Source organism: Oncorhynchus mykiss, chromosome 16, assembly GCF_013265735.2.
Source record: "Oncorhynchus mykiss isolate Arlee chromosome 16, USDA_OmykA_1.1, whole genome shotgun sequence".
NCBI classification, from domain to species: Eukaryota; Metazoa; Chordata; class Actinopteri; order Salmoniformes; family Salmonidae; genus Oncorhynchus; species Oncorhynchus mykiss.
Window position 1 is genome coordinate 30,175,874 of NC_048580.1, and position 14,521 is coordinate 30,190,394.

Consider the following 14,521-nt stretch of genomic DNA (forward strand, 5'->3'; position numbering starts at 1 on the left):
TAGATGTTCAGGAATCTTATGGCTTGGGGTTAGAATCTGTTTTAGAAGCCTCTTGGACCTAGACTTGGCGCTCTTGCGGTGCGGTAGCAGGGAAAACAGTCTATGACTAGGGTGGCTGGAGTCTTTGACCACTTTTAGGGCCTTCCTCTGTCATCGCCTGCTCAAGAGGTCCTGGATAGCAGGAAGCTTGTTGCCATACCAGGCAGTGATACAACCCGTCAGGATGCCTTCGATGGTGCAGCTGTAAAACCTTTTGAGGATCTGACGACCCATGACAAATCTTTTCAGTCTCCTGAGGGGGAATAGGTTTTGTCGTGCCATTTTCACGACTGTCTTGGTGAGCTTGAACCATGTTAGTTTGTTGGTGTTGTGGACGCCAAGGAACTTGAAGCTCTCAACCTGCTCCACTACAGCCCTGTCCATGAGAGTTTATTTGTTCTTTGTGTTCTAACAAATAAACTGCTCTCCCTTTCTCCTTTTAGGACTCTGAGTGGCCCTGAGGTAGGTCAGGAGACAAAAGACAGATGCTCTGGCGATCAGCTGACCATCTTTTACAACTCTTACAACCATCTTTAACAGCCAGGAATGTGAAGTTCAGGAGAAGGGGAGTCTGGCCATGATACCCATTGTAACAAAGAAAATAGGCGCCAATAGCCCAGTGACATTTAAACACGTTTCTGAAAAATGTATCAAACTGAAGCATACTGGAACATTTCTTCCACATTTTTCTGTCATTAAAAGGCATGTTTAGAACCTACAGGATACATAGAGTTGAAGTCGGAAGTTTACATATACTTAGGTTGGAGTCATTAAAACTAGTTTTTCAACCACTCCACAAATATATTTTTAACAAACTATAGTTTTGGCAAGATGGTTAGGACATCTACTTTGTGCATGACACAAGTAATTTTTCCAACAATAGTTTACAGACAGATTATTTCACTTATAATTCACTGTATCACTTCCAGTGGGTCAGACGTTTACATACACTGAGTTCAGGCTTGTTTTTGGAAAAATGAGCTAGAATTTTAGTTTTTCTAAGTGGCACCCATTTTGGCTGTAGTGTTTTCATGCGCGTGGATGAGAGAATGTTCTTTGTTGTTTATCTCCGATGAAGACAATACCAATTCTCCGGCTTGATTATGAACATTGTTTGACTTGTTTGGAGAATTTTATTGGTAACGTTTGGGATTCATTTTGTATACATTTTGAATTAGGGAAACTGTTGGATTATTGAATGAAGCGTGTCAGCTAAACTGAGTTTTAGAGATAAAGAAGGATAAAGAAGGACTTTATCAAACAAAAGGACAATTTGTGATGTAGCTGGGACCTTTTGGAGTGCCAACAGAAGAAGATAAGGCTTTTATTATAGCGCTATTTCTGACTTTCACCTGCCTGGTTGACAAATGTTTTTCATGGTTTTGTGTGCGGGCGCTGTCCTCAGATAATCGCATGGTTTGATTTCGCCGTAAAGCCTTTTTGAAATCTGACACAGCAGCTGGATAAACAAGAAGTTAAGCTTTATTTTGATGTATGACACTTGTATTTTCATGAATGTTAAATATTTATATTTCTGTCATTTTAATTCCGCACTCTGCAATTTCACCGGATATGGTCGAGGTTGCTAGCGGAACGCCTGTGCCAGAAAGGTTCAATCTTGTATTACCATATCATTTTTGTACGTACTGGTGGCCATCACAAAGCCCTGACCTCAATCCCATAGAAAATGTGTGGGCAGAACTGAAAAAGCGTGTGAGAGCAAGGAGGCCTACAAACCTGACTCAGTTACACCAGCTCTGTCAGGAGGAATGGGCCAAAATTCAGCCAACTTATTGTGGGAAGCTTGTGGAAGGCTACCTGAAACATTTAAATAATTTAATGCTACCAAATACTATTTGAGTGTGTGTAAACTTCTGACCCACTGGGAATGTGATGAAATAAATACAAGCTGAAATAAATCATTCTCTCTACTGTTATTCTTACATTTCACACTCTTAAAAGAAAGTGGTGATCCTAATTGACCTAATGCAGGGAATGTTTATTAGGATTAAATGTCAGGAATTGTGAAAATCTGAGTTTAATTGTATTTCGGGTCACTTAGAAATGTGCTTGTTATTGAAAGAAAAGCACATTTTTGGTCCATTAAAATAACATCAAATTGATCAGAACTGCAATGTTGTAAATTACTATTGTAGCTGGAAACGGCTGATTTTTAATGGAATATCTACATAGACGTACAGAGGCCCATTATCAGCAACTATCACGCCTGTGTTCCAATGGCACGTTGTGTTAGCTTATCCAAGTTAATCATTTTAAAAGGCTAATTGATCACTAGAAAAATATTTTGCAAGCTGAAAACTGAAAACTGCTGAAAACAGCTGGCAGCTTCATTAAACAGCTGGCATGAACTGGCAGCTTCATTAAATAGTAATCACAAAACACCAGTCTCAACGTCAACAGTGAAGAGGTGACTTCAGGATTCTGGCCTTCTAGGCAGAGTTGCAAAGAAAAAGCCATGTCTCAGACTGGCCAATAAAATGAAAATATTATGACGTGTAAAAGAACACAGATACTGGACAGAGGTGAGAACCACTCACTGGCAAAGTGTGAACCACTCACTGGCATCTGTATCCCCTCATTTGTAAGCCCACAACAGTGACCAGTTCATCTGCCACCCTTACTGGCAATATTTTTACAAAATCTTTGAATAATGTGGCTAATACAGGTCTACTTTATACTGACATTTTTGTTCTCTTTCTAATTTTCCACTTATTTTTAGCAGCTGGAAATGAACAGACGGGAATGATTAGTAGCATTACATGTAGAATATTTAATATTGTGAGCACTTTAAGATGTTGATTGATTATATTTCATCGGAAAATGTTGCTAATCATGCCGATGTGGAGTCTGCTTACCAAACTTTTCTCACATCTTTCAAATCTGTATTTCACCACTGCTTACCCTTAATTAAACCATGTATGAGAACAGCGGAAGGGTTCTGGAAACCTTGGTTTACCACCGGTCTAAATAATCCTCAGTAAAAAAAACTAGTTGTATAAAAAGTTTCTCACAAATTTACTCACCTACTTCGGATATCCATAAAAATATATTTTACTAACATATTCCAAGAATCCTTAAATAATACAACGCCAACTTGGACAATCATCAATCAACTGTTGAGTAAGAAAAAGGCATATTCAACTATCTCATCTCAATGTATTGTTGGAAATAAGACCTAGAGTGATCCTGATGTTATTTAATGTGAATTTAAATATTTTTCTGATGAATGTGGGTTCCTCTCTGTCAAAGGAATTTGAGAAAATGTATGGAAATCCCTTGAATTACATTAAGATACATTTCCCTTCTATGTTTTAATTTGATCCTCGTGATGTGATGGAGGTTATTGGTAACTTAAAGATACATTATAAGACACACCTGTGCCCAAGAAAGTGAAGGTAACCTGCCTAAATGACTACTGCCCCGTAACACTCACGCTGAAAAGCTGGTCATGGCTCACATCTACATCTACTCCCAGAAACTCAAGACCCACTCCAATTTGCATACCGTCCCAAAAGATCCACAGATGACACAATCTCAATTGCACTCCACACTGCCCTTTCCCACCTGGACAAAACAAACACCTATGTGAGAATACTGTTCATTGACTACAGTTCAACACCATAGTGCCCTCAAAACGCATCACTAAGTTAAGGAACATGGGCCTAAACACCTCCATCTGCAACTGAAACCTAGACTTCCTGATGGGCCGCCCCAAGGTGGTAAGGGTAGGTAACAACTCATCTGCCACGTTGATCCTCAAAACAGGGGACCCTCAGGGGTGTGTGCTCAGTCCGCTCCTGTACTCCCTATTCACTGATGAACGCATGGCCAGGCACGACTCCAACACCATCGTTAAGTTTGCCGATGACACAACAGTGGTAGGCCTGATCACCAACAATGATGAGACAGCCTATAGGGAGGAGGTCAGAGACCTGGCCGTGTGGTGCAAGAACAACAACCTCTCCCTCAACGTGATCAACACAAATGAGATGATTGTGCACTACAGGAAAAGGAGGACTGAGCATGCCCCCATTCTCATCGACAGGGCTGTAGTGGAGCAGGTTGAGAGCTTCAAGTTCCTTGGTGTCCACATAAACAACAAACTATAATGCTCCAAACACACCAAGACAGTCGTTAAGAGGGCACGACAAAACCTATTCCCCCTCAGGAGACTGAAAATATTTTGCATGAGTCCTCAGATCCTCAAAAAGTTATACAGCTGCACTATCGAGAGCATCCTGACTGGTTGCATCACTGCCTGGTATGGCACCTGCTCGGCCTCCGTCTGCAAGGCATAACAGAGGGTAGTGTGTATGGCCCAGTACATCAGTGGGGCCAAGCTTCCTGCCATCCAGGACCGTAAACCAGGCAGTGTCAGAGGAAGGCCATAAAAATTGTCAAAGACTCCAGACTCCCTAATCATAGACTGTTCTCTCTGCTACCACATGGCAAGCATTATCGGAGCGCCAAGTCTAGGTCCAAAAGACTTCTTAACAGCTTCTACCCCCAAGCCATAAGACTCCTGAACATCTAATCAAATGGCTACCCAGACTTATTTGCCCCCCCCCCCCCCCCCTTTTACACTGCTGCTACTCTCTGTTTATCATCTATGCATAGTCACTTTAACTATACCTACATTTACATATTACCTCAATTACCTCAGCTAACCAATGCCCCAGCACATTGACTCTGTTCCGGTACCCCCCGTATATAGCGTCACAATTGTTTTTTTTCTGCTGCTCGTTAATTATTTGTACCATTTTATTTGTACCATTTTTTTTACTTCTCAGGTTTTTACTTAACACTTATTTTTCTTAAAACTGCATTGTTGGTTAAGGGCTTGTAAGTAAATATTTCACTGTAGGTCTACACCTGTTGTATTCGGTGCATGTGACAAATGAGATTTGATTTGAACCCGTAAAATGTATGTTATTTGCTCTAGCGCCATTGTGTTAAGACTTGTTGTGTTTATAAAGGTTTGTAATGTGCAAAGGTGCAACGTATGTCTTAAAATAATGAAATAACATTATTAAAAACCCTTTAGAAACCTTAGCGGTTGTCGACTGCCTTTCTATAGCATCCGCAAACAGCCTTGTATTCCTAATAATAATAACCTGTGTCAATAACTTTCTAACAACCTGTTGTCGTATGTACGTGGCTGTTGTCATCAACCAGAAACAGGGTTTAATCAAATCTGACATTTTAAACTTTTTTTAGTCAAAATAGTCAAAATGATGTCACCGAAGCGGCAATAGCTTTTCACTGTATAAGAGACTGAGCAAAAATATGAACGCAAAAGGCAACAACTTCAAAGATTTTAGTGTGTTACAGTTCATATGCGGAAATCAGTCAATTGAAATAAATGCATTACACCCTAATCTATGGATTTCACATGACTGGGAATACAGATACAGTATGTATCCGATGTGACCACCAGTTGCCCTATTTGCCTCATTTTTCAAAGTAGCCACCCTTTGCCTTGATGACAACTTTGCACACTCTTGGCTTTCTCTCAACCAGACAAGGTAGGGGTGGTATACAGAGGATAGCCTTATTTGTTAAAAGACCAAGTCCATGTTATGGCAAGAACGGCTCAAATAAGCAAAGATAAATGACAGTCCATCTTTATTTTAAGACATGAAGGTCAGTCAATACATAACATTTCAAGAACTTTTAAAGTTGAAAGTGCAGTCGAAAAACCATCAAGCGCTATGATGAAACTGGCTCTCATGAGGATCGCCACAGGAAAGGATGACCCAGAGTTACCTCTGCTGCAGATGATAAGTTCATTGGAGTTACCAGCAGCTCAGATTGCACCCAAAATAAATGCTTCACAGAGTTCAAGTAACAGACACATCTCAACATCAACCGTTCAGAGGAGACTGTGTGAATCAGGCCTTCATGGTTGAATTTATGAATATAAACCACTAGTAAAGTACATCAATAAGAAGAGACTTGCTTGGGCAAAGAAACACGAGCAATGGACATTAGATTGGTGGAAATCTGTCCTTTGGTCTGATGAACCCACATTTGGGAATGGAGGATCTCTGTATGTGTGGTTCCCATCGTGAAGCATGGAGGAGGAAGTGTGATGGTATGGGGGTGCTTTGCTGGTGACACTGACAGTGATTTATATTATAACTCCTTCAAGAATGTTGTAAAAGCATTCCAGGTGAAGCAGGTTGAGAGAATAACAAGAGTGTGCAAAGCTGTCCTCAAGGCAAAGGATGGTTACTTTGAAGAATCTCAAATATAATTTATTTTTTTAACACTTTTTTGGTTACTTTATGATTTCATGTGTTATTTCATAGTTTTGATGTCTGCATTATTTTCCCACAATGTAGAAAATAGTAGAAATAAAGTAAAACCCTTGAATGAGTAGGTGTGTCCAAACTTTTGACTGGTACTATATATTAGGATAAATAGAATTGAAACGTATATATCTTTATGGTAAGTGGTAAAATAAGTATAGCCAGTTATAATTGTACTGGCTTAGCAGATAATAAGAAAAGAGGATCAGTATTTACCTGGCTAAAAGAGAAGGAATATAAATATATACTGTTTACTACAGGAAACTCATTCAACAACTTTGGAGATACTTCTCCCATGGACAAAACAACTCAAAAGGGGTGATGATATTAATTAACAACAATTTTGATCCAAACCTGAAATTTGTCACAACAGATCCGCAATGAACATTGATCCTTTAAATTATGTTATTGGACCATAAACAGATTTGGCTCATTAATCTATACAGTGCAAATAATTAGGATCCACGCTTCCTTAAAAATATATATAACAATTTATCAAGCCTACAAACAATAATCGACTCAATTATTATGATGGGAAATTATAATACGGTTTTAAATAACTCAATGGACCGTAAAGGAAACCACACAAGAACTATCATCCTCATGCACTTCCCTTTGTGTTACTTTCATGTTAATTAATGATGTGTTCCCAGTCCAAAATGACTGCCCCATTATAGCTGATTATAAATCCATAATAATACATATATTATCACTTAATGTTGTGTTAGATCTTTTTATCAACTTAAGTTCTTGTTAACATTACAAGTTTTGAACTTCTAATTGCTATTTATGGCCAGTAGGCCTCATTGACCTGAGCTCATTGACAACTCGTTTATGAGTTTAAAAAAAGCATAATGTATGGATTACTTTGACAATAACAAATACTCAGATGGAACATATTGTGCTATTTATCACAGACTACTTTATGTCAAAGTTTAACTTCTTAGAGCTAGACTATAACACAATTGATATGGTAGGTGAAATTCCAAAGAAAAACCAACCAGAAATATTTTGTTTTTGAGGTCCCAGGCTCTTATAATCCTATGCAATTCCAGCTCCGAGATGGCAATTCTTATGACTTCCACTAGATGTCAACAGTCTGTTTAAGGTTTCAGGCTTGTTTCTTCAAAAACGAGCAAGAATTTTGAGTGTTTGTACAAAGACTCCAGGTACAATATCAGTTTGTTGGCGAGCAAGGAAGACGACGCGTGCTTACTAATTTGACTTTTCTAATGAACATACTTATTTCTTTATGAAATGTTATAGTTTATTTACATTTTAGGATACCTGAGGATTAAATAGAAACGTAGTTTGACTTGTTTGAACAAAGTTTAGTGGTAGGTTTTTGGACTCCTTTGTCTGCATGTTGAGCGAGTGGATTACTGAAATCAATGGAGCTAGGAGTCAGCTTACCTTTTCCACGTTTTACCCAAGGTGTCTGCAGCATTGTGACGTATTTGTAGGCATATCATTGGAAGATTGACCATAAGAGACTACATTTACCAGGTGGTCGCTTGGTGTCCTCCGTCGCAATTATTGCGTCATCTCCAGCTGCAGTATTTTTCCGTTTGGCTCTGATGAGAAACCTACTGCCAGGAATGATTTTTCATCGAATAGAATTGTGAAAAACACCTTGAGGATTGATTCTAAACCACGTTTTCTGTTTCTGTCGATATTATGGAGCTAATTTGGAAAAAAATTTGGCGTTGTAAGTGACTGCATTTTCTTTTTTTTTCTTAGCCAAACGTGATGAACAAAACGGAGCTATTTCTCTTACACAAATAATCTTTTTGGAAAAAATGAACATTTGCTATCTAACTGAGTCTCGTCATTGAAAACATCCAAAGTTATTCAAAGGTAAATTATTTTATTTGAATGCTTTTCTTGTTTTCGTGAAAATGTTGCCTGCTGAATGCTAGGCTTAATGCTATGCTAGGCTATCAATACTCTTACACAAATGCTTGTGTAGCTTTGGTTAAAGCATATTTTGAAAATCTGAGATGACAGTGTTGTTAACAAAAGGCTAAGCTTGTGTTTGAATATATTTATTTCATTTAATTTGCGATTTTCATGAATAGGAAACATTGCGTTATGGTAATGAGCTTGAGGCTATGATTACGACCCGGATACGGGATTGCTCGACGCTAGAGGTTAACAAGTACTCTCTCCTCCTCACCAGTGTCATGATCAAATATTTGATAAAGAGCCTCACATACAGTATATCGTTTGGTCATTGTGCTGCCACAGAATGAATTGTGAGCAAGGCCTCAAAAAATCTTTATATAACAGAGCTACAAGACAAGTTCTATATATTATTGAAACAATTTTGCGATTGATTGTGAGAATGCCAACAGGTGTGGTTCCCGTGGTGGAAAGATTCTATTCCATTCTAAAGGTTCCCATGGGGGTTGCCATGGAAGCCAATAAGGGGGGTGAGGTGTGTGTGTGTGTGTGTGTGTGTGTGTGTGTGTGTGTGTGTGTGTGTGTGTGTGTGTGTGTGTGTGTGTGTGTATGTGTGTGTTTGTGTGTGTGTGTTATTGTGCTCGAACACACATGCATGTGGGGGTCTGGGAGAGCAAGTGTATTCATCTGATGAATGGGCATGTGCCTGAACTCAATTTTATACACAAATTGTAGTCACACCCATTTATTTCTAATGACTGGTCATTATTGACCGGGAACACTACAGGTGTATAAAAGTTAAATAAAACACCCAAAATGTAATAAAAATCATCAAACTGTATTTTGTGTGTTCAGATGCCCTGTGTGGACAAAGTCATCACATTTTATGACAATCAGATTAAATGAACTACATTTTTCAGAGAGAGAACTTGTAAATCGGTCCAATTTGACCAGAACACAGCAGGAGGGTTAAGGAAATCACGAATATTGATGGATATGGATATTTTGGAACTAGTACAAATATGGAGGCTTCATTATCCTGACTTATAGAGATATACATGGCGGAGGCTCAATCAAGCTAGTTTTATTGGGTACTATCTTGTTGTCATTCTTGTTGGCACCAAAAGTAAAACAAATACTTGATAGTGGACAGAATGCAGTAGGACCGTCAAATAAATGGCATATACAGTGACTTTGAAAGACATTCAGACCCCTTGTATTCTTCCACATTTTGTTAGATTACAGCCTTATTCTAAAATGGACTTTCATTTTTTTGAATACTAAATAAAAAAATACTTTTACACAAATATTTATCCTTGATACGCTTCTACAACTTGATTGGAGTCCATCTGTGGTAAATTCAAGTGATTGCACATGCTTTGGAAAGGCATACACCTGTCTATATAAGGTCCCACAGTTGACAGTGCATGTCAGAGCAAAAACCAAGCCACGAGGTCGAAGGAATTGTCCGTAGAGATCTGAGACAGGATTGTGTCGAGGCACAGATCTGGGGAAGGGTACCAAACATGACACCAAACATTGAAGGTCCCCAAGAACACAGTGCCATCCATCATTCTTAAATGGAAGAAGTTTGGAACCACCAAGACTATTCCTACACCTGGCCACCCAGCCAAACTGAGCAATCGGGGGAGAAGGGCCTTGGTCAGGGAGTTGACCAAGAACCCAGTGGTCACTCTGACAAGGTTCCAGAGCTCCTGTGTGAAGATGGGATAACCTTCCAGAAAGACAACCGGAACTGGATCTGCAGCACTCCACCAAGCAGGCCTTTATGGTAGAGTGGCCAGACGGAAGCCACATCTCAGTAAAAGGCACATGTCAGCCCGCTTGGAGTTTGCAAAAAGGCACCTAAATACTCTCAGACCATGAGAAACAAGAGTATCTTGGCACCATCACTATGGTGAACCATGGAGGTGGCAGCATCATGCATGTAAATGTGATATTTCAGTTTTGGAATTTAATTTGCAAAAACTTCCCAAAAATGTTTTTCTTTGTTATTATTGGGTATTGTGTGTAGATTGATGAGGGGAACACAACTATTTAATACATTTTAGAATACAGAATTACAGAATTTCCACCATGGTGAGGATATTGGAAATTTAATCAGAGCCTATTGAATGACAAGAACCTTATACCAATCAGAGCCTATTGAATGACAACTTGTTTTTAACAAAGACAGAATAATTTAAAACATACTTTTTCTGACATAACATTCAGTTGAAGTCGCAAGTTTACATACACTTAGGTTGGAGTCCTTAATACTACTTGTTCAACCACTCCACCAATATCTTGTTAACAAACTATAGTTTTGGCAAGTAGGTTAGGACATCTACTTTGTGCACGGTTAGGACTTTGTGCATTGAGCATAATCCAGATAGGTTAGAAAAATGATCTAGATCCTCTATGAGAATGTGCAGGGATTAAATTGTCAATTTTAAATAAAAAATGAATCATCAGCGTACAATGACACCTTTATTTTTAAGCCCTGGATTTCTGGCCCATTGATATTATTGTTGGATCTGATTTTAATAGCGAACATTGCGATGGCCATAATAAATAGATATGCTGATAGTGGACAACCTTGTTTTACTCCTCTTGACAGTTTAATACTTTCTGAGAAATAGCCATTATTTACTATTTTACACCTGGGGTTACTATACACGACTTTAACCCCCTAGAGTTGATTCATGCACCGGTGCGTCAATCCAAGTAACATAATAAAAAAATCATGCACAAATCAACCGTATATATATTTTTGGATGACATGCGTCCCATTATGCCTGGTGAAAACCAAACACTGTATTCCATACTAAGAACCTTATACCAACAGCAAAGCATGGTGGTGGTAGTGTGATGGTGTGTGGATGCTTTGGTGCCTCAGGACCTGGACGACTTTCCTTAATAGAAGGAACCAGAAATTCTGCTCTGTATCAGAGAATTTCTACAGGAAAATGTCAGGCCATCTTACTGTGAGCTGAAGCTGAAGCGCAGCTGGGTCATGCAGCAGGCAAAGGCGGTACTGGAGTTTTATACATGGGGACGCCAGGGGGTGTCCAAGGCTACTTCAGGGGGTCCATAGACCATGACAAAATTGGGAATTTAATTTTAATGGTTTGAATATGAGTCAAATCAATTAAAGAAAATTCACGCTGAATTGTTTTCTCCTGTTTCCTTATTTCTCCTGGTTAGCCTATTGTCTCTGCAAAGGTTGTTGCATTGTAACTACAAAGTAATTAAAAATGTCACTCCACTTCACATTAAGTTGCTTGCTCCTGGGTAAGTACATTGTAAATAAATGATTGTCCCTTTAACAACATTGTAATTACAGAGTTGATTGTTAAAGATTGTAAGTACTACTGTGTAGCCACAACTTATTGTAACATGTTACCATCTTTTCACATATTCACCAACACTGGTATGGCAGAAGCACACATTTTGAGAACAGCCATAATGATGACACTACGCTGTCATTGTAATGATGCAACAATTAAGATACCTAAATATGAGCTATTGCATAGCATGACTGCTCTATAGATATGCAATGGATATACATTAACCTTTAATAATGCGGTTGGGATCTGTTAAAATACATTCATGAAATGCTTATATATGTGTAATAAAAGCACTATGGATATGTAGTCATAATAAATTGTTACCTAATAAAGTTATTATATTTATATGACTCCAACTCACCGGCAATTATGTTCTCAGGGATCTTGACGAGGTAGGACGGCTTGCTGAACTTTGGCGGGTTGTCATTCTCATCCTATGGGAGAAGGCGAGCAAAGACATACAACAAAAAGTATAACACTTAAACACAATACACAAACGCATTACGATATATAGTCTGTTTCTTTGTGTGTATATGTATTGTGTGGAAGTCTATTTGTTTTAGCATTCTGAGTCTCTTGCTCAGTAGTAGTAGTAGGATGTTGTTGATTTATTGTAGTTCTCTCTGGGGTCTGTATAGATTCTAGAGGGATAGTGTCTTTATCCAGCCATTAATATTTTGCTGTGACACTTCTCTGTTTCTTTATTATGGTTCTGATTACCAACATATTGTACCAGCAGAGATTTAGACACCTAGCTTACAGTGTTTGTGTGTGTATTTGTTAGTGTGTAGGTATACTATGTATTAATCTATTTGAAAAGTCTCTGATACAAGATGAGGTATGAATCCCAGCAGTAGCATCTGCATGTGACATAATGGGAGAATCCATGTGATGAGATGCACAGAGAGAGTGAAGTCCAGAGCTGTTCGGCTATCCCCGGACACCGATGACGTGGATGTCGATTAAGGCAGCCACCCGCACCTCTCTGATTCAGAGGGGTTGGGTTAAATGCAGAAGACACATTTCAGTTGAATGCATTCAGTTGTACAACTGACTAAGTATCCCCCTTCGCTCTGTCTGTCTGTCTGTCTGTCTGTCATTCAGTGGAAGAGAGGGAGTCACACACACACACACAACCCGACGACCACGTGGGGTTATCACTGTGTGGAAGCATCACACACAGGGCTTTGTAGTGACAGACATGAAAGTGTTTGTGGTTAATTGTCTATGTAGCTATGGTTTATTAACTGTTTATGTACGGGGTTAAACACTTCTATGTTTTTCTCTAATGTGTTTCTCTATGTAAGGATGTATGCCCCCTAACTTCTTGACCGGTGTTTTGGCTCACTGCAATGTACTGCTTGTTTCTACAACACTTCCTGTCAAGAACAGAGACACCGAAGCCCAGCCAGCCTAGCTAGCCTGTAGTTTAAATGGAGGTAACTAACAAACGTTTTCAACGCTGCAGGCGCTGTGTTTATTTTGTTGTATTCTAGGACAATGTCGACCGTCTGGGCTTTCAATGTAACAACTGTTTGCTTGCAGAGGACTAATCTTGGGAATTTAAATAACTGTCAAACTTACACAAGCTACTGGGGAATCTATGCCTGCCTACTTTCTCTTTCACTCCAGTAGCTGGATGCTGCTCTGGTCTGGTGGGAGTGTCGCCGCCGTCTTGTCTCTCCACAGCCGACTGGCCACTGCTCTGCAGGGATCCTTCCCAGAAGATGTCTCCCTCTTCCCTGGAGAATGGAGTTAGTAGGTTGCTTCTGGATGACTTAGTAGATGATCCTATTCTTGACCCTACCAACCAGCCGTGGAGGCACGTCACTCGCAGTGGAATTCAAAAGCAGCGGTCTTTGGCAATAGGGGCAATCCTTTGCGATGAGAAGGCCGGACCGGATACAGACTTCAAAAATCTTTCCGCCCTGGATCCAGAGATTCCGGCACCTTCATCCTTGGGGGCTTCCACTTCGACATCGGATCCTGAGGTACCTGCATCCTTTGTTCTGTCTCCATCTCCGGTGGCTTCTACCTCAGGTTCAGATCTTCAGAGCTCCCCCTCATCAGATCGTGAGGGTGTATAAGACTCTGGCCCCTTCATTAGCCACGATGGATTCTACGGCTGGCTCGGGTCCAGCCGTAGAATCCGGGACACACCTCCCATCGGTCTTCTAAACCACTCGAGGCGAAAGAACGGCCGGACCTCCTCAGCCATTTCACCTGCTGTCGTCATCACCAGCTCTATGGTGAGAAACTATGTGCAATCCTGGAGCACAAATACAGGACATTACAAGGCTGCTTCCTACCATTCTACAACAACTGCCGGGGGACTGACGCTGTCATAGTCCATGTGGGGTCAAACTACATTATAGGGGCTAGCTCGGAACTGCTAAAAATGAATTATAAAGAACTGATTTGAGCTCTGAAAGATTCCAAAAAGCGGTCAATTATTTCAGGCCTGTTACCATTGCTGGGCTGTGGCTGTGAAAGACTCAGCAAGCTACTGGCATTACACACCTGGCTAAAAGATTACTGTTGCTCTGTCGGAATTACTTTTATAGATAACTTTGACACCTTTGACAGTCCATCCAAATCATCTTGGCTTCTGGACCATGTCCACGCATTTCAAGGTTGCGTTGAAAAAGTTACTTGTCAGTGACCCAACCCAGATAATCCCTACCATTGTGTTGCTGTGCTCATGAAAATGTACATTTTCCCAGGGGCATTGGCTGTCATAATGAAGTAACATAATTTATGTCCCTCTAACTCCCCCGAAAGCCTCTGCCAATCCTACAGCTATTGTATGCAGTACTCATGCACCTATGAACCTGAGTTAAATGTTAGCACTGATGCTAGTTCACCAGAGTAGGAATATGTTTGCCCTAGTAGGAAGAT

The 14,521-nt window shown here is 39.9% G+C and overlaps 1 protein-coding gene across 1 annotated transcript in view; it reads right to left on the reverse strand.

Moving 5' to 3' along the window:
- The window catches only part of LOC110492868 (cadherin-23), a 588,267-nt gene that overhangs the window by 220,268 nt on the left and 353,478 nt on the right, over positions 1 to 14,521 (reverse strand). The window contains exon 18 of the mRNA XM_036946709.1: positions 11,985 to 12,057. Within this exon, the coding sequence (XP_036802604.1) occupies positions 11,985 to 12,057 (73 nt within the window). The remainder of the gene's footprint in view (positions 1 to 11,984; positions 12,058 to 14,521) is intronic.